Source organism: Apiotrichum porosum, assembly GCF_003942205.1.
Source record: "Apiotrichum porosum strain DSM 27194 chromosome Unknown scaffold_5, whole genome shotgun sequence".
NCBI lineage: Eukaryota > Fungi > Basidiomycota > Tremellomycetes > Trichosporonales > Trichosporonaceae > Apiotrichum > Apiotrichum porosum.
In genome coordinates, this window is record NW_021167112.1 from 1404498 (window position 1) to 1431788 (window position 27291).

General features: G+C 61.2%; 5 protein-coding genes across 5 annotated transcripts; 2 read left to right on the forward strand and 3 right to left on the reverse strand.

The window, feature by feature from the left end:
- Positions 1-8930: 8930 nt before the first annotated feature.
- EHS24_007785 (uncharacterized protein) lies at positions 8931-11386 on the forward strand (the record flags this gene model as incomplete). The annotated part of the gene is made up of 3 exons (XM_028623129.1): positions 8931-9273; positions 9340-9510; positions 9582-11386. The coding sequence occupies 3 exons, from the start codon at positions 8931-8933 to the stop codon at positions 11384-11386; spliced, it is 2319 nt and encodes a 772-aa protein (XP_028477022.1).
- Positions 11387-15180: 3794 nt separating this feature from the next.
- Positions 15181-17465, reverse strand: EHS24_007786 (uncharacterized protein; the record flags this gene model as incomplete). Its single annotated transcript, XM_028623130.1, has 3 exons — positions 15181-15826; positions 15898-17115; positions 17218-17465. The coding sequence occupies 3 exons, from the start codon at positions 17463-17465 to the stop codon at positions 15181-15183; spliced, it is 2112 nt and encodes a 703-aa protein (XP_028477023.1).
- A 1686-nt stretch (positions 17466-19151) lies between these two features.
- Positions 19152-20577, reverse strand: EHS24_007787 (uncharacterized protein; the record flags this gene model as incomplete). The annotated part of the gene is made up of 3 exons (XM_028623131.1): positions 19152-19907; positions 20009-20312; positions 20360-20577. The coding sequence occupies 3 exons, from the start codon at positions 20575-20577 to the stop codon at positions 19152-19154; spliced, it is 1278 nt and encodes a 425-aa protein (XP_028477024.1).
- Positions 20578-20763: 186 nt separating this feature from the next.
- On the forward strand, positions 20764-26237 carry EHS24_007788 (uncharacterized protein; the record flags this gene model as incomplete). The annotated part of the gene is made up of 10 exons (XM_028623132.1): positions 20764-21155; positions 21206-21842; positions 21881-22213; positions 22252-22919; positions 22958-23205; positions 23536-23602; positions 23760-23854; positions 23912-24726; positions 24766-26103; positions 26166-26237. The coding sequence occupies 10 exons, from the start codon at positions 20764-20766 to the stop codon at positions 26235-26237; spliced, it is 4665 nt and encodes a 1554-aa protein (XP_028477025.1).
- Positions 26238-27080: 843 nt separating this feature from the next.
- On the reverse strand, positions 27081-27275 carry EHS24_007789 (uncharacterized protein; the record flags this gene model as incomplete). The annotated part of the gene is made up of 2 exons (XM_028623133.1): positions 27081-27088; positions 27119-27275. Coding segments are annotated over 2 exons (165 nt in total), but the record flags the coding sequence as incomplete, so codon positions are not given.
- Positions 27276-27291: the final 16 nt, after the last annotated feature.

Consider the following 27291-nt stretch of genomic DNA (forward strand, 5'->3'; position numbering starts at 1 on the left):
CTGCCAAGCTGCCAACCTGCTGAGGCGCGGACATGATCCGCGCCAGGAGTGGTTCTGAACAGACTCGGGCGTGTCATAAATAGAACGCTGATCGTAATTAATTTTAATTTAATGGTAATAAAACATTAGTAATTTGACATTTCGGCTGAAGGCAAGATCTCGTACGGAGCACGTACTCGTCGAGCGGTGCCCGCTGGCACCTGCATGAGCTGCTGGGTGCTCAGCGACAATCTACACCACCCAGCAGCGCCGAAGGACAGGCCCCAATCACATGTTGATCAAGAGACAGTGGACTAGGCGAGCTTGTCTGCAATCCCGATGGCAGGGAGCTTTCACCACGTTGTCCCAAGAACCTCTGATTCACAACCTTGACGGTGAGTGCTTTAACAAGGCCGGTCAAGTGCAAGTGTCCCATTCGCATAGACGACATGACGGCGCCAAGGTCATCCCTCCTCGTTGTCGGTTTCCAACCAGTGAGACCTTGCTAGGTGGCCACAGCTGGGCTACCATTTACAGGTTTGGCTGTCTGGCGATATTATTGACGACCAGTGGCAAATGAATACACGATCGGTCGCGGTCGCCAAGTCACGACGAGTTGTTCTGGACGTCCAGTCTCCCAGCGGTCGCCATACTACCGTTGGGCGGGGCACCTTGAGAGGTATAGCAGCTGTTACCGAACGCTTGTGTCGAGTGCCACCTCGGCACGGAAGAAAGCGCACTGCGCGTGCTCTTGAAACGGCGCTGATCGGCTGAACAACAACCATCACCACCTCCAGTGTGAGACAAAGGCCATGGACAAAGAACAACCTCTGTTCCAACTGAACGAACGCCTTGAATATTCCACACAGTTACCAGTTACTGGTGACACGTAAGACCACCAACGTGATCAGGGGAGGGAGTCGGGGCAACAATGGGGCGCCTCACTGGAGCGCTCGCGACGGCCATTAGACAACGGCCAACGCCGCCGCGCACGGGGACCGGGAAAGGACATCGGTCGCGGTGGCGGGTGACGTGCAAAGAGCGAATGACAGAGGTCGTAGGTGCACGCGTTCTTCCTGATTGGAAGCCGACAGAAAGTGCACGGTGTACGCTGAATCCGTGCGTCGGTGGCAGAAGAGACAACACAAGGCGCCGCAGCAAACCAAAAGCACAAACCGGTACTGCACACACACACACGCGTCGCCAGGGCTAGCCGAATCCGCAGGCTGGCTGGCGTTGGATGTTTCACTCGGACCTCTCCGCTTAACGTTCGCCGGTGTGTTGTTGACAGGTCTTGTCCGTCTTCTCACTCCTCCCCCACAGTGCACAGGGGGGGACGTGGAATGAGGCAGGAGGCGGAATAACTGATTGCTGGGGGGCGATCTCAACGTCGACCTCTCAAGACCTCACACACTTCCTCAGCCACAAACTGCCTAAACAGTCGCCGACGAGGGTACCTACGCATCCGTGAACACAAAGAAAGCAAGGCCGCTGCATCTCTTGGACGTCGCTCTGAGACGCGAATGCTGGAAAGCGATGCGTCGGACGGGCACATCGTTGTGCGCGCGCTGCTGCGGCTAGGCTTCGGTGGATCCGTGGCGGCCGGCGTGGCGCCGCCACCTGCGCAGGACCTTTGTCAACCCTCTCCCTGTACATCCCCATCTCGGCCGTGTGTCCTGCAAGTCCTGCAGTCCTGCAGTCCTGCAGTCCTGCAGTCCTGCTTGCGTCGTCGGCGGCGTCGTTGTTGCCCCCTCTGTGCGTATCAGCCTCCGGCGATGCGACCTGAATGTAATTACACGCCGCTGACGCCTCGAGTCGGGCTACGGCAGGTCGTCACTGGCCTCACTGGAGTCTGGCCTCGGTCGTGTCCCAAGCCCCCGATCGCTGGGCGTCCACGCTCCGATAGACTCGACAAAGTTGGCTCCGAATGGGAACGACACCGACCTGGCTAGCCTGACTCCCGCGAACACCCCAGTCAGAGCCATTGACCCTCGCGCCAAGGACACCGGTATCCTCCCCCTCCGCGCCCCCGTTTGGCATTCAGATATTCAGTTGACGCTCCCCATGGGCCGGAAACGTACAGGTTCCCGTACATTGTACCCAGAGGACAGAGGGCAGAGGCCGCGCTGCTGCAGTTTAGGAGTACGATCACATGTCTCGGGGCTCACGCAGGTGGGATATCAGAGGAACAGGCCGTCCATGCGCCGTGCTGCATTGTGCTCCACAACGCTGCTCTATTGTCCATCACTGTGGGCCGTCAGCTTCTCACCTTTACCGGCTATTGCTGACCGGCTGACACCAGAGTTATGGGAAAGCAGTCTGCCCAGTTGGTAACGACAGGAGGACACAGGGAGACGAGCGGACAGGTGCGTAAAGTAAAATCGAGGCACCACGGTCTAGTGCGTGTACGCGTGTGTTGATGTCAATCCTCGACCCGTCCTGTTCTCATTCCGCGCATGTTATGCTTTTACGAGCTTTGAGAAGGTATACTACGTGCATTCCAAATATCTCCCCTCACAGTGCGTCGGCTGTTTGACATGTCCTGCAGACGTCGAGCCGAGGTTGAGGCATGGAAATCAGTGGCGGGCTGCGGTCTGGCCACTGGCCTCTCGGAGGCGCCTGGTCCCTTGCGCGGCGTGCAGTGACGCGTATGCCACTGGGAGCACCGAGGCGTGCCCAGGTCCCTGGCTGGCTGCCTGCCTGCCCTTCGTCTCCAGCCTCGCTGTTGTTTTCTGTGTGAGCACACTCTGGTACAGTACTGAATGTTCCCGATTGTCGAAGGGACGCAGAGGGCCACGTCACATCATTCCGGTGGCTTGCACGCAGCGATGCCGACAGCGATGCCGAGATCTGGACAACAAAGACCTGGCGGGGGGGCAGCCACGGCACATTCCTGAGCTGGTCGTGTGAGGAGGTCACGTTGGTAAGGGAGCCGTCGAGAGCCACCACAATGACTGCGCGCGCCGTCGCGCCCGTGGCGGGCATCAGAATGGACATGTGCTGTAGCTGTGCGTGCACGTCGGTATAACCCCACACTCCGTTAACCCGACCCAGGTGCTGTGTATGTGCGCGGTGTGACAAAGGGAACGCGGGCGCCGTGCAAGCTGTCGCGCAAGGTTGTCAACAACGTCGGACAGGCTGAGACACGGACATGGCACAAAGAGATGGCCGTTTCTGACAGCGGCGGGCCGTTGACCTCGATTTGACCTCTCTCTGCTGGCACTGCGGGCCGCTTGAGGCCTGCATCCTTGGCATGGGGCAGTGGGCGAGAGAGGGCGAGAGAGGGCGATATGGGGACACTCTCTCGGTCTCTCTCTCTGACAGCTTGGATCTCAAAGCCCGGTAAATGGGTTACCTCGGTTGTGACTGCGAGTGCTCATGTACCCGTCTCTGGCCAGCCGTTCCCTGTTGTTGGGCTTGGCACTGGACCAGATGCAATAGGTGGCACGTCCCAAGCGTCGCATGCAGAAAGAACACCCTGATGCACGGCGTTCACCCCCCAGCCCGACTCTCACGAAACCGTAGCCACCAGCAGCATATCGCAGAGCCACCAAAGTCCCAGCGGGCATATCCATGTCCACTGTGTAGATCGGGGACACTGCAGCTAAATGCATCTCCATGGGGTATCTGTATCGGACGGCCCCTGCGCAATCCCGACCAGGCCGACATACCACGGTTCCATGACTTCTGATGGGGTTTGCATACCGCGATATGAGCGGCTCGGCATACCAACATTGCTCGGTGTACTGTTCTGTTGCACCATACCTCGGTGTCCCGGACGTGAGGTTTGTTGGGATCGAGAGGCGTTTTCCGTGCCCTCCCCGCTGTCCCGTCTTTAGTCTCTTCCCCTTTCTTTCATTCTCCTGTCCCCTTCATCTGCGGCGCTCGGACTCGGTCGTAACTGATCCACGCGATGTGCAGGGCCGCGCCCGACGGCGCTTACGGCGGCGACGGCGTGAAAATCGCATTTTCGCAGTCGTGTGGCCTGCGGGTCGATCCCATGGTCCCATTACGCCTGCACGCTTCAACTGGGATCCTGCGACGGCAGCTTCCAGCTGAAGAGAGAGCGAATGAGAGGCGTGTTCTTGGGCTGTGTCTTTTTTTTTTGTCCCTTTTGTTGTGTTTTTTTTCCCTCAGATCCCAGAGATCCACGAGAGAAACCCGCGCCTGAATGGAGGATTCTGCGACAGATTGAGTAGGGAGGCCCAAGAGGTGACAGAAATGGAAACGTCTGGCTGTTAGGGTCACCCAAAAGCCAGACACCGGCGAATGCTTTTTTCCCTTTTTTTTTTTCTCTGCCCTTTGAGCACGCCGGTTTTAATTTTCGTGGTTCCCCCCTCGTTCACTCGTTCATTAAGCGGAAACCCTGCGTGCACGCACCCTCCCCGCGAGCATTGGCGCACTGGCGCATTGGATCTCAGACGGAAGCCTTATTCTTCTGCAGTGCCATTCCTTCTCCTTGTGCCCATTCAGCCTCTGTGCGCGGCACTGGTATCCAGCACACCCTGTGTCGGTCTCGGGACCGCGGCGCCGGGGGTCCAATCGGGAATGACGATCACCACCTCCGTGTCAGCACCGAGAGCCACCCCGAGGTACCTAGGTAGGTTTGCAACACCACCCGACCGAGACACACCTTTAGCTCCTCTTAGTCGGGCGCCCGCAGCCCATGCACCTCTTTTCACGGTTACCCGCACAATGTGGCCTGGAACATGGGACTCGTGGCTGATCGAGCTGAGAGGTGTTTGCCAGCGAAGCAGACAGAACCACAAGTCAAACTACTACTCCAGCTGTGTCAATGTGCAAGTGGTGGCTGTTCTTGCAATATTCTCAGAGATCCAAGAAACAATGGAGAACAGGACATGTTAAGGGACGAGCGTCTGGGCCGTTTGGGTCTGGAATGCCTCTCCGCCTGCACGTCATTGTAGGCGGGGTCCACATGACGGCATGTGTGCACGCCGTCTGGTGCCTTCTGCCCATCATGAGAGACACGGCCCTACCGATGAGAGAAACCACTGATGTACCAGGTGTCCGACAGGCTGTCCATTGTGCGTCGCAGGATCGCTGGAGTTGTCTTCTCCGTGGGTGCCGCACGCTCTGCTGGTTGTACCAGTCGACGGTGGCGCCAATTACCCACACCCCCCACAGGTGGCGTTGCGGCTCTTGGGTGGCGTATGGCTGGGGGCTGCCAGACTCCTGCACTCCTGTTTCCCCCTTGTGGTTAATATCAAAATCTAAGCGAGAATAACAGATTCGGCCTGCGCCGCCAGACAGGGGGGAGCTGGGGTACAACCGGACAGCGAGGGACATGGTCTCTCGCTGGCGGCCGTGCGCTCGACGCCGCCTGTTCACGCGTCATCACAGTGTCAGGGACCCGGCACAGGGCGACACGCTGAAGGGGCAGGCAAGGACCCAGTGAACTGGATACGACCGAGTAACCGACAAGAGTGAAGCGCGGAAGCTGGGAGGAGGGGGCTATTCGTCGAGCGCCAAGAAAAATCCTTCGCTTCTGCGTTTCGGTAGCCCCACAAGTGTCCTGACGGCCCATATGATCGTATATCGTATGCCACTAGCGCGGCTATACACCTGCCAGGTATCCCGACGGGCGCACCCAGGACATGTCGATGGGGGGTCGACAAAACAAAAACACCTAGGCAAGGCCCGCTGGATGGATGATCGCCACCGGCGCCAGTGTGATGTTCGGGAATGTCATTGTTGGCCCCCAGAGCATGCCAGCCAAGCCGCCATGCTACGCCATGGCCGTAACAATGGCCCCAGATGTTTGCAGCAGCCAGCGCGCCCATCATAGCCCACAGCTGGCCGTTCTGGCCAGCCTTGAGCCCCTTTTGGGCACAAAAACTCGAGCGCCGGCAAACGCCTGAACTCGCTGCGGGCGCCGGACGCCAGACTGTCCGGCCCGCCCCTGCCCCCAGCGGCCACCGGTGTACTGTACACCTACGCGGCTACGGGCGTGCGTGAAAGGCTATGAGCGTACGGCCAGCGACTGGGAACAGGGGCGCGGGAACGGTGCAGTTTGCCAGCTGCCTCTCAGCGTACCCGAGGAGAGTGTGTGTTAGAATACATGTCTGTTTCCGACTCTCACGCCCCTTGCATCATGGTCCTCTCGATGGACAGCTTTCCCGAGAGGGCCCCACCTCTCAGGCGCCGGAAGGCAGCCTAGCCATGCTAGCCAGCTAGTCTTGTGACATTGGGTCTCCCCCATAATGTCTTGATCTCGACCATTGTGTCGTGGAAGCTTGGCGTAGAGGGAGCGCTAGGAGGAGGGGGTTGTTCCTTGTAGCCTGTTGCAAGCAATTGCATTATGATCTACATCCGATTCATAACCTCCGTCGCTCCGAGCGGCGCGGCCCTGGCCCCAAGATCCCAGCGAGAAAAGCGGGCTCTGGGCGACACAAAGCAGAGAGGAGACAGAGTTTGATGGGGGTATTGGGTATGGTGCTCGAGGCCGTGTGCCGGCCACTGCGCTGCGAGGTTTTATTGTCGTTGAGCCTCTCTGTGCCACGACCCTTCTCTCCCTCTCCTGTTGCTCACGCTGTTGCTTTTTTTCCCTTGCCCCGAGACACTGACGATGGGCCCTGCGCGCAGCAGCAGCAGCAGCACAAGGGCTCGCTCCCAAACCCAGAGAGCGCCCAGACGACGTGAGGCGTCCGGCCTGGCCCCTGGATAGAGGAGACATGGGCGTCACCAGTGCATGCTTGTCGGCTCGAAGCAGGTCAAGCAGGCAGGCAGGCATCAGCGGCAGCGGCAGCGGCGGCGGCGGCGGCGATGGACCGGGGAGACGCTGGGATGGGCGTGCGGCCGGCTTTCTCGAATGGCCATCGTAGCCTTAAAGACCCATCCACCCCTCTGGCCACTCGATGGCCGCCCCCGCTTTACTTGTAGTGTCGCCGAGCACCCGGATCGCACTCTTGAATTCCTCTCCATCCCACCACAACAAGGTTTAGACGTCATCCTCAATCCTCAATCCGACTATCCCTCCTCCCCACCCTCCCTCCACTTTGGCCCTCGCTCTCGCTCTCTCGCTCACCACATCCACACACACTCCCAAACCAGATTCTCTGTCTGCCCAGCTCTGACCGACCCCGGTGTCTGTTCCAGGCTCTTCGATTTCATCCTGCTCGATCTCCCATCTGGGAACAGACCAACGTGCACCCACACGAAACGCATCCGCGCCGCCTACCGCCGTCCGACCCGACGACCTTTTCCCAGGCTAAGGCGCGAAGGCTGCAGAGCAGAGAGAGAGCGTACAACGTCGTGCACAAGAGCGACCTTTTCTGTGCCCACGCTTTGTGAAATATTGGCCGAGTGGGTCTTGTTCCCCGGATCCCCGCTCCAACACTGGTGAGTGTCTGCTGCTGCTGCTGGCAGCTGGCTGGCTGCTGCAGAACAACGGGACGGCAAATGCTCCCCCTCGTGCCCTCGTGCCCCTCCTCCTGCCCCTCATCCTCCTGCTCTCCTCTCCTGCTCGCCGCTGTCGTCGTCGTCGTCGTCGTCCTCGTTCTCCAGTTTTCGAAAGGCGGTCGGCGGAGGGTTCCCGTGACCTGGTGTGTCCTGTTTCTGGCAAAGGGGGTTCCTTGCCATATTCCTTTTGCAAACACAGGCAGACGACGACAAAATCCAGGCAATCGTAACAGCAGAGGACAAGGATACATTCCCCCCCTCTCTCGATCCCCCCCCATCCATCCTTCTTTCCGTCCCCGCCCTCTCCCCTTCCCAAGCTGTCTCGCTAATCCCCCGTTCAAGGCCTAGAAAGAGTTCTGGGTCACACAGCCGCGGCTCTCCACAGCTCTCCCAGCCCTTTGAATGTATTTCTGGGATTGAGCATCTGTGATCTGTGAGTGACCACCACCACTACCACCGCCGTCGCCGCCGTCCGACCATCCACATCCACCACATCCACATCCCATCACGTCGGTCGCACGCCGCCGCTCACACAAACAGCACCAACATCCTCCCCACCTCTAACACGCCACAACACACCCCCTCCGCGACAGGCATTCCTCACAGACCCAGCCAGGTCCAACCAGCACGGGCATCACCACAACCCCCCCTTCAGTCCCAGTGCCCGTGGCCCCACCGCCGGCCCTCGTTTTCCGCCTCAGCCGAACGCCTTGCAACATCCAAATCTACATTCCTCGCAAACAACCCAACAACCCCTCTCCCACCACCACCACCACCACCGAGCGATAGCGGTCCAAGCGGTCCGCGCCAATCCGTACAACGAAAGACACGCCTGAGGGTGTGCCGCAGTTTACGAGCTCGCAAAGCCAGATCTCTCGCGGCCAAGTCCGCCCCCCCCCCCCTCCTTTCCCTCCGCCGCCCGTCGAGAGACCCGTTCCGCACGCCCACTGCGCCACGCCTCGCTCTCGTATCCCCCATCTTCCTTTTACTTTCCTTCACTGCTTCCGTCTCGACTAGACCCAGTCGGTGCGCGCAACTCTCCCATCGAAACCCCCATCTGGTGACCTGTTCCAGGCAGCCGTTCGTCACAGGGCGCGACCTCTTGTCGATCCGGGCACACACCAACCTTCCTTTCCTCGGCTGGCCAGCTTCGACGGCCGCCCTTTTCGCGCGAGAACAATCCTTCTTTTGCCCCTCGACCGTCTGGGCTGTGGGAGAACGTCGTGGGCGCATCCATCGCGCTAGCTAGGTGAGTGGCAACTCGTTTGCGTTGGGTGGCGTGTGGATGACGACGGAGGCGGGAGTTGCCTTGCCAAAGAAAGGAGGAAAAAAAAACCACCAACAACCAAGTTGTTTGGGAAAAAAATGGATAAGCGCTGACGCGATGTTTTTGTCTTGCAGTTCAGCGCGTCCAGCTCTTTCTACTCGATCTTACAGAGTCATCTGAGCGACCGCTCGCCACCCAGGCCCCTTTCTATTGTCCTTCTTTGAGGCCCGTGCGCGCTTGCCACTTGCACGCGCGGCACGACGCCATGGCGGCTGACGCGCCGCCGTCATCCTCGGTCCCTCGCGGACCACCCACCACCAGCGGAGTCGGCGATGGACCCGGCGCCGCCCCCCATTCTTGCTCCCCGGACGAGCTCTACTTCCACGTCGTTGGCAAATGGCCCGGTTCAGAGCTGGGCTACCCAGCTGACCACACCGACGGGCAGGGGCCGTCTGGCGCCGGCTCGATGAAACCCGTGTCGCCGACAGACGACATGGACGACAGGCGCGATGGGTCCAACGCACGCGCCAAGAAGCGGCGCAAGGTCCAGCGGCGCGCAAAGGTGTCCGAGATCTGGTTCCCGCACGCCGAGATGGCGTTCTGTACCTGTGAATAACCCTTACAGCTGCGCTGCGCTCGAATACAAGACACACACGCTGACTCGTTCTCCGCAGGCGTCTCGTCCATTCCACCAAACGGCCGTACCAAGATCAAGTTCTTTGGCCGGCCCCTTGGTCGCAATGAGCTCATTGCTGCAATCTGCACGTTGGCCACGCGACGACTGTACAATCGCAAACAGATTTCAAGTCACAGCCAAGTTTTGAAAGACAAAGTCCCCCATCCTTGTAAGCGTCTTTTTTTGGGTTTATTTATTTTTTTCCCTCCCCGCGCACGCTGTTCTGACTGTATTTTAAAGACAAGGAAATCTTCACGTTTGAAGACAAGGCCCGTAGCGACGAGACTGGCGAGAGTTCGACGGCAAACGTGATTGAAAACTACACCTTCCCCGACGCCATTTACAATGTCATTGGGTATCGAGTCGGCACCGACCTTGCCAACTCTCCAAAGCCAGATTGGCTTGTTCGTCTCGAGGCTGGCGGCAGCGAAGTACAGGCCCAGCAGCCGGCTATGGACGCGTCGGCTTCTGGACGACCATACTCGTACTGGGCCAATAATCCCGCCGACCAGTATTCGGGCTACTATGACCGTGGTGGCCAGCCGGCGTACCTCATGAAGGGCAAGGAACGTGACGGGCGTGCTCCCATGCACCCACACCCTTCCCAGATTGACTCTAGCTACTATCAATATGGCCAGCAGTCCCTGCGCCAACAGCAGCCACCGTACGGCTCGTCCTCGTATCAAGGCCACATTGTTCCTCCCCACACCTTGCCTCCGCTTCCCGCGTCGCGAGACCTCGACGACCACCAGTCTCCCCTCGCTCAGCACACGACAATGAACGATCCGTCTGGCGTCGCGTCGCGGTACGGATATGCGTCTCACCCGCAAATGCCGCAGCGTGGGCAGCGTATTTCCAGTACTGGCCAAGTGTGGGATGGCGTAGACCACAGCCGCTCGCCCACAAACTCGACGTTTGAGGGACACTCACAGGGCTCGTCGGGCCTGTCTCCTCGAGACAGTATGGGACCTCCTTACGGCGACGTCAAGCCATCCATGTCTGGCGGCGACCACCTCACGCTTCCTCCACTTCAAGAGGTGCCCAGCCCGCAATACAACGATTGGCAGTGGGCAGGAAAGCAGCAGCAGCAGCCCGTTGTGTCTACTCGTGGCGGCGGCCTCCCGGGGCTGCCCAACCTTCCGAGTCTCGGCAGCGTCGCGTCTCAAGCTTACGCATTGCCCTCGGCTGGTGGTTGGAGCGGGTCCTCTTCCGGTGGCTACCAGCAGCAGCCTTGGGACGACCCGCGCGACCGCCAACGCACACCCCCGAGCTCGGTCCCGCGTTCGCTTGCCGCCTTTGTTCCCTCGGGCGTCGAGTTTACGGCCCAGACACGCGAACACTACTTGTCGCTCTCGCCCGGAGAACCACTCGCCAACGGACCGCCCATCCCGATGAGGGACATCTACATGTACAAGAACCGGTATCCATTTTTGGACTCGATTGCGGCGTCGCCGGCGCCGGTGCCCGTGTTCCACATTGACATCCCCGTCGCCTTTGGTGCCAACTTGCAGCAGCGCCGCAACCTCATCCAACGCACCACCGCGTTCGGCCTGCACCTGCTGCTCCGTCCCCTCGGCGACGCCAACGGATGGGCGCTTACCACCGACACTGCATTCCTGCACACCCAGGGTGCGATCAAGTACATGCGCACCATTGAGCAGCTTCGTATCAACCCGACCGGCGACCTCAGTTCCGACACGCGCATCACAGACCTCGTTCGTCTGTATGACCAGCTCCTGGCGCAGGAACGCGGCGGCGACTCGTTTTCAAACGTCGGCGCACCCATGTCTGTCGTCGTCCAGCGCATCATTCGCGACAATGGCGGCGACCGCGTGTCCACCAGCAACTGCTTTGGCGAAGACTGGGCAGACGCGTCTGTCGTGCTCATATACACGTTTTGGGCAGACAACCGTCAACCTTTCGTCTGTCGTCCCGTCGACTTTGACCAGCGCGGACCGCCCCAGGACGTCGTCGCGGCCGACCAGCTCGTCGCCGACTTGCTCGCCGGCGAGGAACAGCAGCCAAGCAAGTTTGAGTGGATGTAAGCAAATTAGCCGCGGCTGTTGTCATCCGTCGTGTCTCTTTTGTTGCCTCTTGTCAGCACACACAAAAAAACAAACAACAACAAACAGCGACCAAAAAAACAAACACTACCACACCACCACCATCACCACCACCACCACCCGCCATGCCACGGCTGGCAGGCTCATTTTTCTCTCGACCTCGGATAGCATGTTTCGTTCTCCCTCTCCCACACGCACGCACACACATACGCACACATTGTAAAAAAACTCCCATACGTTATTACTCGGTCTCTTCTTTTTTTCCTTCGCACCCTCTGGCCTCTCTCTCCCCTCCGGATGCATCGGCTTTCTTGGGTTACATTATCCCACGCACAACATACCACTGACACGCCTGAAACTAGCTGAAATTAATAAAATATAAACTGGGACACGGAACTGGTCGGTCCACGCGATACCCCCAGTGGCCCCAGTGGAGTGGAAACGAGCGCTTAAAGTGAAAAATGAGAGGGGGGGAACACGCGGGGGTACGCGGGAACGTGCGCCAAAATAAACCCACCCAAAAAAGCAGGCTCCAGCGGTGCCGTGTGCCAAGTGGTGCCAAGCAGATCGGCGGATCAGCAGGTCGCGCGAAAGTGGACCGTTCCCGAGCAGGGGTTTCTCACTGCTGACACACTCACGTCGTGGTACTCGCTCTCAACACAGCGCGGCGTGCTGGTGTTGGGAGGGTTTGGGGTGTACAGTAGTACGTGCCAAGCCGGTCGTGCTTCCCCTGCCTCCCGTGCTCCCGTGCTCCACAGAACAAAAGTAACCCCCGAGACCAGAACAGAGTTTCTGCTGGTACCAGGATTAGAACAAGGTGCACCGCCGTGTGGGATCCCGCCGATCCGCAGTGTGGGGGTTCCAGCGCGCGAGGTCCCGGTGGTGCCATGTACTGTACTGTGCTGTGCTGTGCTGTGCTGTACTTGGCATCTCGATTGCGAGATCTGGACCGGACGGACCTACCTACGAAAAGGAACGGCGCGACGGCCGTCGGCGATGAGGACGATGAGGACGATGACGACTGCTATAACCGTTAGGCTTGTTGCGAGGTGCGTTAGTTGGCTCTGGGCTGGATGGTGTAGTGAAGGGAGAGGAAGGGGAAGCGGGAGGGGGGAGGGGGGAGGGAGGAGGGAGAAGGGAGAACGGGTCCATTCACCAATAGCCAGATTGCTGGATGTACCACAGTGTCTGTGCACCTACTGCGCGCATGCAGCGCTGTGCACTGTATCGCGAGTCGCGAGTAGAATCTCGAGTCAGCACGGTCAGTAGGATCAGTGTAGCAAGAAGCGCGTCAGTGGGCCAGAGGCCCGAGGACACTCACCTCACCGTCGCCCACTCGTCAGCCACATTCCAAGGTAATCTGCCTTTGGCGGCTCGGGAGATACACTGCCCGAGTACAAAACAGCGCATGCCGAGCTCTAGTGTATTCGGGATCAACGTAGGCACACGCGCACATTAAGAAGGGTGGGAGAAGTGTGTGGTGAACACACAAGGTCCACACTGCCCCCCCCCCCCCGGACGGAAGAGAGCACGTTCGTGTTTGTCACATTTCGACGCGCGTCATGTCGTGGCTCGCGCGCGACGCACATTCCACCCGACACCCGCGCGCATTCCTCCAGCATTCCTCCAGCGTGCACACGCAGGAGTGCCAGTGCAAACGAGTGCCAGGCGCCTGGGTAGCTGGGTCCCGCCGTCTGCCACAAGTTACAACGTACCACCACGCCTTTTATGGGACTCGAGGACTGTATGTGGCTCTTTAAGTTATCCCTCCAGATACTGAACCTGCCTCGTCGTTTGATCTGATATCACTGCCACACACAGCCTTGCCGACCTCGCCATAAGCCAGACGCGCGCGTGCTGTGGCCTCTGGCCTCTGGCACTTATCCAGCTCGTCAGAAGCGACTGTGAAAGGGTGAGATCTCGCAGTGGGTCAATGGAAGAGGCCATGGCTCAGATCCGTCTCACCCCTTTGCCTGTGCCCTTTTACCCCGCCTAGCCTCCCCCTCCCCCTCCGGGCCACCCGTGCCCCAGCGGCAGGAAGGACACGCGTCCGCTAGAGAGGGTTCGGTTAACATGTTCGCGCGCGGAAGGCGCGTGTAAGGGAGGGAGAGTGTGTGTGTGTGTTTGGCGGCCTCGGATCGAAGAGATCTGGTGGCGTTCAACAGAGTTGTGCCACGCCACAGACCACCAGCCAAGCTCCTGTGTGCCGCCACTTGCAAAGGGCTGGAAGAGGTTCGTTTTGCGTTCCACGCGCCACAGCAGGCAACAGGCAACAGGCAACAAACAACACGCGTCCACAAAGGTACAGCATGTCTGCGGCCAGAGCCGTCCGTCACCGCCGTGGTGGGTCAACGGCGCGGCGATTCTCGTCTCGTCTCACCTCGTCTCGTCTCGTCTTGTCGTCCTGACCCACCACCGCCCAACCCTACCCGCACGAACACACTAACACGCGGAAGTCTCTTCCCATACTCGGGTGACCTATGACTGACTTGAACAAGCCTCGGCCGGGCAGGGTGCTACGACGTAATCTGCGCAAGCGCTTGCAGAAACCACGGGAGGTGTCGAGAATGTCGAGCATCGAGTGTCTCGAGGATCAAAAGATCAAGGACCGTCACCGCGACCATGGTCGCTCGCCATGGCAGGCAAGGGCCACCTGCAACAACGACCGCACGCGTTCGTCGCTCGCGCATATAGCATACACGCCATGGAGAAAGGGCGGGCACACGACCACGACCCCGCCGCTCGCCATCTCCCCTGATGCCAAATGCCATGTCGATCGCTATCGGCGATCCATCGCCAGTGAGCGTTATCGGGTGGGCGTTGTTTGTCATTTATCACTTATCATTTCCCGACCACCCACTCCCCCGGCCCCCAACCCCCTTCGGCAGGCCAGCTAGGCCAGGCGCCATGGCAATAGCGCCATCCCAATAGCCGTGCGGCATGTCCCTCTCCACACACCCACCCACCGAGGCCGGAACCCGTCACCCCACTGGCTCCACGTACAGTGTTTCGAGAGGCCGGATGGCCGGCGCCTGCGAGCCAGAGGCCAGAGGAGACGGCAGGTGTCATGTCCCATATCCTGGGAGAGAGAGACAGAGACCGAGGACCGAGGACCGTACGAACCCGGACGTGAGGTCCCCCCCTCGGACGTTCTCGCATCACCTGTCGTATCTCGGACGGCACGGAGACGGGCATGGCGGCGGACATGACGGCGACCAGCAACGACCGCACAGCCCCACGGCCCCAACCTGTTGTTTCGTCAGTACACCGCGGACTGGTTAGTGTTCAGGTATCCCCGGTCTAGGCAAAAACACGTCCATCAATTCTAGCTACAACACGGACGGTGGGGGAGTGGATTGGGCGGTGGGTGGGTTGGGGGGTTGGGGTGCCGGGCCGACCGACCCTCTGGGGTCTCGGCGGTGGCTTTTATTATGCTGTGGTGTGCAGATGGGGAGGGGAGGGGGGAGTGGGGAGGGGGAGGGGGAGTTGGGGTGGGAGTTGGGGTGGGAGTTGGGGTGGGAGTTGGGGTTTTAGGGGGTTGGGGGGAGGGGGCGAACGAAGATAGCGATAGAGGTAGGGGTAGAGGGTGAACTTTAGGGCGGGTGATGGACGTCCTGGGCCCGGCAAGCGGGAGGGGGCACTTAGGGGGGGGGGACTTGGGTTGTTGGAAACAAAGGTCCTCAGCGATAACAATGGACAACAGCAGATAACGGCCCAAAAGGATAACGCAAAAACGGAAAGACGCAAACACACAACAACGCGGTTTGCGCAGCCGTTTACACGTCCAATGGGTCGATATTGGCGAACAGCACGGCGTCACGGCCGCGCTGCACGGGGGCCATCTTGGGCGCAGCGGCAGCTGCGGGCACGGCGGGGCGTGCGGCGGCGGCGGTGCCGGGAACAGCAGTGGTCGCAGCCACTCCGGCGCCGACGACACCGGCGGGGCGGGGTGCCGGCGCAGCAGCGTTGGCCGTCGCCGTCGTGGTCGCGGCAGGTGCGGCCGTGCCGTTGGCAGGGCGCTGTGGTGTGGGCCATGTACCCATGCGAGGGGCCTGGGCACCACCGACAGTGTGTCCAGTAGGCGCCGGGGAAGGGCGGGCGGGTACGCCGGCAGGCGCGGGCACATTGTAAGGTGCGGCGCCGTTGCGGACTGCCTCGCGCATGTTGGCCTGTCCTGTCCTGTCGCGCTTGGGGACCGGGGGGTGGGATGGGGGGTGTGGGTGCGTGCCGTTCTGGAGCATGCGCAAGCCGTACTCGCCGTGCTCGCCCGAGTTGAGGTAGTGGTACTTGAGACCGTTCATCTGGCGGTAACGCTTGTTGCAGCCGGCACCGACAGCGCAGACGTATGGGCGGGAGCGTTCCTCGGCTTCCTCAAGAGTGAGACCGTGGTCGATGGCGTCGTGAATGGCAAAGTCGCATTGGCTGGGAGAGGTCAGTCCACTGTACCACTGGCGGCAATAAAAAACGCCACAGCATCATCATTTGTAACTCACCCCTTCTGCAAGTGGTATTTGAGACCGTTGCTCTGCTTGTAGGCCTTGTTACAACCAGGGTTAGGACACCTCCATGCCTTGTGCGTGGTGAACAGCGAGGGCTGGGGGAGCTGGGGCTCGGGGACCTTGGGCTTGTCGCCGTTTGCAGGCTTCTCCTCGCCGGCCTTGGTCGCGTCGGCAGTAGCCTCAGTCTCCGTAGTCTTGGTGGCCTCCTCGGTTGCGCCGGTGGTGGCGGTAGGGGTCACGGTACCGTTGCCGACCGTGCCGTTCTGGCGACCAACAACGGACGGAGCCGAGGGGATACCCATGGCGGCGGCGGCAGTGAACAGGACGCCAGGCGCGACGGCGGTCGGACCCGGAGGCTGGGCCGGGTCGTCGGTGAGTCCCGCCTTGCCAGCGACCACCTCGTTGAACGCGCGGTCGAACCGGTTAGGCCCAGTCTTTGCCGGGCCGCTGAGGAAGGCACTACGCGACGCCTGCGTAATCTTGGGGGCAGCGCCAAAGGGCGATGACTGCGTGGGAGACGAGCGGGTGGATTGCGTAGGGGTCAAGAGCATGTCAGGGGATGTGGATGGGAGGGCAAGAGTCGAGTCATCAGTGGGTGGCGACTTGAGGACGTCGGAGAGCTGGAGCGGGGCGATTGTGGCTGGCACCTGGGCAGGTGCGTCGGGCTTGGGGCCAGCGCCCGACGTGGGTGTAAGTGGGTAGTGGGGCACGGGGCGAGGCGAGGTTGAGGAGCGGTTGGAGTGTGTAGCTGATGGAACCTCGCCGTCGCCGTCGCCTTCACCGAGGTCGAGGTCCATGGCCAGCGTGACGGGTGAAAAGCCCGCATCGGGCATGGCAGAGTCGGTGTATGGGTGCTGGTCCTCGACATGTTCCAGAAGGGCATGGAGCCCATTGTGGTGCGTTCCACAGCATTCGTAGTCCTGGTTCAAGTCCTCGTTGTTGCGCAGGCTACGCAGCGTCTCGAGCTGATTCCGCGAGTACGAGTAGCCAAGCGATCCAAGGCCCATGCTGTTGCCAGTGGTCAGGGAAGCCAAAGACGCCGAGAGCATATTGGGGTTGTACTCCTTGCCGTATGAGACGGCCATCGCATACGAGCGGCGAGTGTACGAGCTGGCACCTGCAATGGGCAGGCCAAACGCCGCCGAGCTGGCGGCAAACGACCCGGGGTCCATGGTGATGGACGACGAGAATGGAATGTGTGGCGAGTCGCCGCTGCAAAGGGGGGTGTCAGCGAGGTGGAACGGCGGTTCGTTCGCTGGGCGGCAAAAGTCCCCCCGCGCCCCCCAGCGTCCGTTAGTCAGTGTGTGTACTCACCCTGCGTCGCCGTAGAAACGTGCTCCGTATGAGCCTGGGACACCTCCGCCGTTACCAAAGCTGAAGGCGCCGCCGTCTGTAAAGCTGATGCCGGACATGGCTGCGCCAAAGGACATTGGGGTGGCGTTGGTCCTGCTTCCAATGGTGGGAACACGGAGGGCCGCTTGAGATGTGGACATTTTCCGCGAAAGCCGAGCTGGGTTGGCTGGCGCGGAGATGGGCTGGGGTGGCTGTGCCGACGTGGGCATCGTGGCCGGGGTTGGGATGGGGGATGGAGGAAGAGAAGAAGGATGGAGGTTGGGAGGGGGGAGAAGAGAGAGAGAGAGTGGAAAGGTGGGGTTTGGTGTTGGTGTGTGTGTGTTTCTTAGGTGGTGGTCCGACTTTTGCTGACGCGAAGAGTGTGATGTGGGATAGGCCAAGCCGGGACCTGGGCACGGCGGGACGACGACGTGTGTATGCAGGTGGCTCGGTGTTGTGAGGGAGGGTGGGGGTTGTTATAACAGGATTGATGTGAGGGGTGTGTATATGGGGGTTGTGGACACCTTTGTGAGAGAGAGAGATGGATGTGTGAGATGGGTACGGTGTGGAGTGAAAGGGAGGGGGGCCAGTGAATGGGGACCGGGGGGGGGGATGGATGGATGGATGGCTCTGCTGGCTGGCTGCAAGCGGGGCGGGGGGGGGGGGAGAGGGGGATGGGGGATGGGGGGTGAACGCACGCACACACGCGCGCGCACACGCTTTGCATGGCAGGTGGCTGCAGCGCTCGAGAGGGAGTGGCGAGGCGCGCGCGCCAAAAGCCCCGGCCGGCTCAAGAGCGGACGGTCCCTCCGCACACGCATGGCAGCAGCAGCTGCTGGAGCTGTTGGCGGCGGACGGACGCAGGGTGGGAGAGGGAGGGGAGGGGGGAGGAGCTTATTCAGGAATGGGCGGGCCCAACAGGGTTCTCCCAACGGCCAGCAACGCTCAGTCTCTGCCAAAATACAAATAAGCACGGAAACCTCCCGCAACGGGCCACACTAAAAACATAATACATTGACCAAAACTCAATTGCCCATGTCATATTACCCGCCCCCGCCCTCGCCCTACACACATTAAACCTCACCCAAAACCTATTTGTAATTACACATACCCCGGGTAATGGGCCCGTGTCGTATGTCGCCTTGTGTCATGCCACTCTCTCTCTCTCCCTGCTCACTCAATGCAACCCCCTCCCTCACCATCTCCCCTGTCTCCTTCCCTATCCCATCCCCTCTGCATCCTATCACAGTGAGCATCATGCACAGACAGCAAATCCACATGCATGCATGCCCATTTTAGAACCACAGACATTCTCCATCCAGGTCAAGCCTCACCAGGCGTTGCACCGTTTTCGTCTGTACAGGAAACACACACTGGTACACTGGCCACTAGTCCTTACATGAGACCCTGTCTCGCCGTACCCTCTCCCCAACACCACTCGGCCCTGCTCGCCCCCGTCTCCTTTTTCAACAGCTGTACACACTACTGTACACCACTGTACCTTGATTCCTGGTATATTTCCTTCACCAAAAAGCCAGATCCAAGCACGGGAGAGGCGCCAGGTCTATGGCTACTCTGTAGCGGAGTGCGCAAAGCCTCCTCGTCATACCCGTGCTTCCGACTCCACCTCCCCCCACATCATGTAGGTATCCCTGGGAGGGTGGCAGACGTCTGCGCACAGCACCACAGCGGCCACAGCAGGGGGGGCCGGCCCGGACAGACCACAGGCATACCCACACCCACTCTCTCTCCGACACATCCAAAGGTCATCCAAGGTCTAAGGTTCAGGGTTTCGGCCCCTTTTCTTTCCACATGTCCTTTTTTTTTTGGGTTGGCAAAAAGCGACTTTTCGTATACGGTTGATATACGTTTGATATACCCAGTCTCGAATACAAAGGTGTACCCAGGGCCGCCCATTAGGACGGAGGGGGAGGAGGAGGAGGGGAAGGGGGAGGGGTTCCAGTGGGCTCAGGGGGCTGATGTGGCGATGGTGGAGCGCAAGTGGAGGTGGTGGTGGAAGGCTTGGGTTTGCCCGACCGATGCGAGGACGAGCACGAGGACGAGGCCGACGAGTCCGAGTCTGACCCATCGCTTCCGTACCCTCCCAGCCCGCCGAGGGACCCCATCGCACCTCCACCGCCGCCGCTGCCGCTGCCGATTGATCCCTTTGCCTTTGCGCGCACATTTGGCGCCACTTTATGCTCAACCGTGGACTGTGATGAGGTGGCCAACGACGACGACGACAGATGGCTGTCTTGATTATAAACTTTGGTTCCCGGACCCGGTCCAGCAGCAGCGATATGTGGGCCTGTCACGGTGCCTTGTAATCGACCCATCCCGTCCGGGACCTTGACCTTGTCTCGTTGCCGCCCAGCCAACGCGGAGAGCGAGAGCGAGCCAGCACCGCCGCTGCTCACAGTGCCCGACGGACCGGAAGCAGCAGTGGAAGCAGAGCCTGCTCCTCCTGAATGCGAAAGCGAAGGCAAATGGCTGACAGCGGCAGCGCGTACTCGTGCCCAGACGGCAGAATGCACTGCTCCGGCGCGCAGGAACGTGAAGCGCGCGTCGGCCGAATGCCGGGCCAGAATCCGCATCTCGAGCGCGGCGGCGTTGGGCGAAGCGGCGAGCGCGCGCGCAGTGTGTTCCATGAGGTTGAGGATCTCGGCCGTTGGCTGTGGGGGCGAGGATGTGAGCGTGAGTGAGTGCGTTCAATCAACGGTCCTCGGAGACCAGATGGGCCACGATGTCCGCCCATCTGTCCATCCGCACTCACCGGCTCGTTTGCTAGGCGATCCTGGGCGTCCATTGCTGCCTGCTTTGTGGCCCCGTCCTCGCGGGCGCGATCACGTAGCCGCGCCTCGCGAAGGCCCTCCACCCACGCACGCCGCTTGCCGGCCTTGTACGCTGCGACCTCGTCGTCGCCCGACAGCGCCCACGCCTCCTCCTCGTCAGACGGCAGCGACCAGGACGCGTACGAGGAGCGCGACCCGCTCGAGCTGGCGGGGGAAGGCGGTCGCGGGCGGTCGTCACGGCTGGTATCCACGTCGAGCGAGCTGAGAAGGTGCACAATGTCGTGTCTGCAATGGTGTCAGGAGGAGGTGTCTGGGCAAAAGTGTATCGTCACCTGTCGGCCCACACGTCACGCTGGGCTCGTTGGCCACCACCTTGCTCGCCCCCGGTCCACCGCATCAGTGCCGGCTTGGGAGGTCGCGACCGCACGAGCTGGGTCTCGTACGCCCTCGTGAACGCCGCAGGAGGTAAAGCAGCACTAGACGATGTCGATACCTCAGTATCGTCTCGACGCTGCTGCCGTGGCCGTTTTGGATGTGCTGGTCTGGGCATGGCTCCGTTTGGGGGTGTTTGTTTTGGTGGCAAAAAGGCCGATTGGTGTTGATATGGATGAACAAGGGGTGGACCAATTTGGTTCCGTCGGGTGGAGGCAACAAGGTGAAAGCCGTCTCGCCACCAAGGAACTGTTGCATTCTAGTTGTTCCTTCTTTACCCAAAACAACCAATTTCCTCGCCCACATGCCTCGGCCAGCGTCCCCCGAAGGACGCCGGGAGCGGGAACTCAAGGACGACGAGAGGAGGGACTCGAGGGAATCGAGCTCGCGCAGAGACCAGGAGCGCGACCGCGAAGACCACCGGGATAGCAGGGAGGGGAAGGATCGCGATCGCGACAGACGTGATCGTGACCGTGACCGCGACCGCGACCGCGACCGTGACCGCGACCGTGATCGCGACCGTGACCGCAGACGGGACGACAAGTACGATAGGGACGACCGTGAACGTGATCGTGACTCCCGGCGAGACCGCGACCGGAGCAGTCGGCATGACGACGAAAGGAGGGAACGCAAGCGCCGAGAGAGGGAGAGGAGTGGGAGCCGGGACCGCAGATCCAAGCGCGACCGAAGGAGAGAGTGAGTTAGATGGTGTGGCATAATATCTAACCCATGTCCAGCTCGCGCAGCCGCTCGCCTACCGAACGCGACGAACGACGGAAACGCAAAGAGGCCAAACGCACGGCCAAGCGCGAGGCCGAGCTCGAGCACGCCCGCAAGCTCACCGAGCTGACCATGTACTCTGCGGCCGACAATCCGTTCCACGACGCCAACCTCGGACAGCAGTTCCAATGGCACAAGAAGCAAGAAAAGGAGAAGAAGGCGGGCATGACGCCCGAAGAGATTCAGCGCAAGGACGCCATCCGCCGCATCGAAGCCAAGGAGGAGCTCGAGAAGCTGAACAAAAAACGCGCCGAGCGCGAAGTGGAGATGGCGCTCCGCGACGAGGAGGAGACGCGCATGAAGCGTATGGCCGAGGACGCGGCCATGGCCGAGTGGATCGCCAAGGAGGACTCGTTCCAGCTCGAGCAGTCCCGTCGCCGTGCCGGTATCCGCCTCCGCATGCAGCGCGCCAAGGCGATCGACTTTCTGGCCATCAATCTCCGTTTCGCAGACGTGTCCGCCATGGCACGCACGACGGCCGCTCTCGGTGCCCTCACTAACCCCCGTGCAGCCGAGGTCGCGCGCGAGGAGGAGGAGGAAGGGTGGGGGTGGGCGGACGCTGGGTTTGAGTTTGAGATTGACGAGCCGTGGAAGATCTTCGAGGTGGGTTTATAGCGACCGTCACCTCTCTAACCCTCCAGAACCTCACTCTGGAAGACTGTGTCGAGCTCGAGCAAGATATCAAAATGTATCTCTCGCTCGAGGCCTCGCCCATCAACGCCGAGTTCTGGGAGGCCATGCTGGTCGTGTGCAAGCACCACCTCGAGACGCTGCGCGACCCCGAGCGCGCCGCCGGCGGTCGCCTGCACAACCAAGAGGTCGATGACTCTGCTGCGAACATTGTCAACGGCCTGAGTCTGCAGCGCTTAAGCGACCTCGAGGCCCGCACGCACGCCATGCTCAACAGCGGCGAGCCAATCGACGGCGAGTTTTGGGATTTGGTGCTCAAGAAGATCACCGTTGCCAAAGCTATTGTGGGTTCGAAGATGCGTCCTCACAGCTAACCCACCAGGCCAAACTCAACACCATCCACGAGATTGTGCTCAAGAACCGCCTCGAGCAGTTCAAGAAGCGCCAGCGCGAGGACGCCGCCAAGGCCCAGGCCGAGATGGGCGGCGTCCTGGACGAGACGGAGGACGACGGCGCATTCGGCGGCGACATGCATGCGGGCGGTGTGGAGGCCGATGTTGAGGACGACGAGGACGACGAGGACGACTTCATCGAGTCGTACAGGCCCGAGATGAGTCCCGAGCCTGTCGACACGGCCAAGATGACGCCCGACGACCGTCGCCTGCCCTTTGTCCTGGAGGAGGACGAGCTCCGCGCACTGTTCAAGGCCCGCCACACCATCTCGCACGCCACGTTCATGCCCCAGTCCATGGCCCGCGATGCTGTCTCGGCTTCGGCCGCGGCAGTTCCCGACGAGCCCCTCGAACGCGCCCTGGATGCCGACGCCGAGGCCGTCGCAGAGTGGCGCGCACAGATTGCCGCCGAGCCCCGCGACTGGGGAGACAGCGAGAGCGAGGAGGAGATGGAGGAAGGCGACCTGGCCGACGAACTCGACAACGCTGCCCCGGCCGCATACGATTGGAGCGACAAGTACCGCCCGCGCAAGCCGAGATACTTTAACCGTGTCCACACAGGTTACGAGTGGACGCAGTACAACCAGACACATTATGAGTGGGTATGCGAAATACGACGCTCTACTGACCCAGCAGCACGGACAACCCGCCGCCCAAGGTCGTCCAGGGCTACAAGTTTAACATCTTCTACCCAGACCTCATTGACAAGTCCAAGGCGCCCACATACCACATCAAGCGTATCCCAGAGGACCCGGACACGCAGATGATTGTGTTTACGTCTGGCCCGCCGTACGAGGACATTGCGTTCCGCATCATCCGCAGGCCTTGGGAGTACTCGCACCGCAAGGGGTTCAAGAGCAACTTTGATCGCGGCGTCCTTCAGCGTAGGTCGACGCTTGCCGTGTGTCGCTGACCTGCCCAGTGTACTTCAACTTTAGCAGACAGTTTTACAAAAAGTAGAAAACAAAGAGAGCATGGGTCAGCAGTATGCATTTATCATTGTTATAGACCATGTGGCCGGTGGCCATGCATGTCGCGATGCGAGAACGGCGATGATCGATGAGTGGCCAGAGTGGTAAACCCACCCATTCCATTTCCGCCACCCAAATCCGTCATTGATTGAAAACACCCGCCAACAGCGATTTCTCGAACCCTCCACCTCCCCTTTCATCCACCTTCCAACCACCATCCATCAACCATGAGCGCACCCCCAGGCGCCGGACGCGTCCCACCAGGACCTCCTCCCGGCGGTCCCCAGCGCCCTGCCGGTCCTCCCGCTGGGTGAGTCGCGCTGCTTCCCGCCGTAGCTACAAAGGTTGGCTCGCTTGTCCAGGAGAGATGTTGTTGGGTTCCCTCGACAACGCCCCACCTCCCAGCTCTCCCAACCAAGCTTCAAGCAGGGCTAGCCTTGGCGAGTATCTGCTGACATATATCCCAGTGGACCGCTCGCTGCGCCTCCGCCGCCGCCGCCCCGGTCGGCCGCGATGCCCAACTTTCCCCCACCGCTGCCTCCAGGCTGGACCGAGCACCGTGGTGAGTGCCCTCGCCGCGAGGTGTAGCTGTTAGAAATGAGAACGCTGACCTCGCCAGCCCCCGACGGCGTGACGCCCTATTACTACAACGCCGCGACCAAGGCCTCGACATACACGCGCCCGCACATGGTCGTCGCCGCGCCGCCGTTCGCCGGCGCCGGCGGCGCGCTCCCTCCTCCTCCGGGCGTCTTCCCTCCTGCCGCTGTGGCCGCCGCCGCCGCCGCGCCCGAGAAGAAGAAGAAGAAGGAAAAGGCCAAGAACAAGGTGCCCATCCCGGGCACGACGTGGCTGCGCGTGTCGACCAACGAGGGCAACGTGTTCTACTTTGAAAAGGAGGCCAAGCGGAGCGAATGGACGGTCCCCGACGAGATTGCCGAGGCGGTCGCGGCGCTTGAGGCTGACGAACGCGCCGAGAGGGAGGAGCAGGCCAAGGCCGAGCGCCTCGAGCGCCTGCGCGAGCAGGAGCGCGTGCGCGCCGAGGTCGAGGAAGAGCGCGCGCGGAAGCGCGCCGAAAAGGCCGAGCGCGCCGAGAAGGATAAAGAGCGTAAGCGCAAGGCTGCTGCTGAGGATGGCGGACGCGCGGCCAAGGTTGCCAAGCGGGACGGCGAGGACAAGGTCGCCGAGGCGGGTGAGGGGGAGGGAGAAGCAGAGGGGGAGGACAAGGAGCAGTTTGCGCCAGAGGGTGCAGACGACGAGGAGGCGTGGGCCAAGGCCGTCGCGGCCGAGTTTGCCCAGTCGGACGCGGCCAAGGCGGTGGCCGACGCCGAGGCAGAGGACGCGGCCAAGCGTGCAGAGGAGGACGCGGCCAAGAAGGTGTTTGCCGCTGCGGACGCTGTCAAGGTGTCGCCCGAGGAAGCGCGCGCTCTCTTCAAGGTGAGCTGAGACAATCGTTGTGTGTCAGCTAACAACCAGGCCCTTCTTGCCGACAAGAACATTTCACCCTTTGCCCCCTGGGAGCAGTCGCTGCCACTCTTCATCAACGACCCGCGCTACGTGCTCTTGGCGTCCATGAAGGAGCGACAGATCGCATACGAAGAGTATTGCCGTGACGCGGGCCGCCAGCGGCGCCTGAACAAGGCGCCTGCCGCGGTCGAGAAGAAGGCGGCCGATCCCGAGCGCGACTACCGCGCCCTCCTCCGCGAAGAGGTCACGTCGACGCGTACCCGCTTTGACGACTTTAAGCGCAAGAGCAAAAAAGACCGCAGGTTCTACTCGTACGGCCGTGACGACCGCGAGCGCGAAAAGGCCTTCAAGACGCACCTGCGCGAACTGGGCGAGCGCAAGCGCGCAGACGCAGCGCGCGCCGAGGCAGACTTTATCGATCTCCTCAAGGAGGCTGGCGAGGTGACGGCCGGCGCGGCGTGGTCGGACGTCAAGCGCCGGATCTCGAGTGATGTGCGCTACGACGCTGTGGGCTCGAGCTCGCTGCGTGCTGAGCTGTTTGACAACTACCTCAAGAAGCTGGGTAGCGAGCCAGCCGCGCCCGAGACGGCCGAGGAGGCGGCCGAGCGCAAGCTCCGCGAGCGCAAGGAGAGGCAGGCGGCGAGCCTGCGCGAGCGCGAGGGTAAAGTGCGCGCCGAGCAGGCCCAGGTCAGCGAGGCAGTGGACAAGAGCCGTGCCGGTGCTGGCCGCGAGGAGGCCGAGCGTCTATACGGCTCCTTGCTGGTGGACGTTGTGCGCAGCCACGACATGACATGGGACGCCGCCATGCCCATCCTCCAGCAGGACCCGCGGTTCGCACACCCGTCTCTGCGCCCCGGCGACAAGCGCCGCCTGTTCGAGGGCCACATCGAGCGCCTGTCCTCGACCAAGAGCAACGCCCTGCAAAAGCTCTTTGCCACGCACGCCCCCGAGCTCGACACGCCGTACGAGACCGTCTACGCCGCCATTGCCGACGACCCCTTGGTCACGCGCATGGGCCTGGACGCCGCTGCGCTCGAAGACCGCTTCCTCGTCTGGCGCCGGGCCCGCGAGGCCGACGCCCGCCGCGACTTTGACGTGCTCCTGGGCGAGAACAAGTTTGTCGACTTTTGGGGCCGCATGCGTAACAAAACGCTCGACGAGGCCGCCGCAAAGGTCAAGGAGCACGACGAGCGCGACGAGGGTGAAGGTCTCGGCGAGGGCGGCAGCGCCGACATTACATCGCTCGCCAAGCAGATCGACCTCGAGGAAGTCAAGAGCGTCCTCCGCCGCGACAGGCGGTACCGCCAGTTCGACCACATGCCCGAGGTCCGCGAGCAGTGGCTGCGGGTGAGTAGTTGCTTCAGCTCACATAAAGGCGTGGCCGTGCAGCTGGCTGACTGGTCTCACAGGAATACCTCGAAAACCTCGAGGGATCAAAGGGTTCGGAGACGATTCACAGCGTTGGCGCGGGGTTCCACTAGATGCACGCAACGTGTGCTTGTATTCGGCGCATGCATACCTGCCACACTATGACTGCAAGGTTTGGGCCGAGGATATGAGGTATGGCAGGGGGGCGCAAAGTGTCCATGGCATGAGCGCGGCGATTAGAGTACATGCACAGCATACAGCAATGCCTTCACCGTAATGGCTCCCGACCAGCTCTTTCAGCTACCGGCTCCCCAGCACTGCGCGACCACAAAGTCCGAACCGATGGTCACATGAATGGCTGACAGACAGATGCTATCAGAGAATCTACGGGTGTCTAGAGCCACACTTTGGCTCGGCTCCCTATGCAAGGCGAAATGGTGTGGCGGACGAGTATACCGGGATCCTATTGACGTCGCGCGCCGTATAGTGGCGCATGTCGCTGTCGTAGTGTGCCCACCGGCGAGCTTGGTTTCCCAGGTGGAGCCAAGGCGCAGGCGAGGTAACACCGCTGGAACGACGAACCGAGTCTCGTAAAAGCGGTGGTGGCGGCGGGGGCGAGTCGGGGGTGGTGGGGGTGGGGAGCTTGGCGGGGGAGGCGGAGGCGGAGAGTCTGCTGGCGGCGGCGGCGGCGGCGGTGGGAGGTTGGTGGGGTCGGTCGAGGAGAGGACTCGTTGGATTGTAGGGCAGATAGCTCCAAGTCACGCGAGGGCGAGGGCGAGGCAGCGGACGACGCTTCGATGCTCATGTCCGATTCAGAACTGTCGTCGCTTTGTTCCAGCTCGTCCTCATCCGGGTCGAGGCCGCCACCAAACACTTGCAGTTGTGCATTTGGGTCCTCGGGCTCTTCCAGTGGTGTTGCCCGGATTCTCCCCAAGACCTCGTCGTTGGATCTGTCGTTAGCGAGCTTGTGGCGACCGCAAACCGTTCAGCTCACCTTTGGTCGAAACCCAGCCAGAGGGGTAGCCCCAGTCCAGCATGTCGTATATCCACGGCCAGTCGCGGTCCCTCTTGATTTCAAGCTGGTTCTGCTTTGAGACGTGACACGTCAACGCGTCCGCAAGCGCCAGAGAGACGCGGCCGGGCGTGAATGCCTGCGCCAGAGCCAAG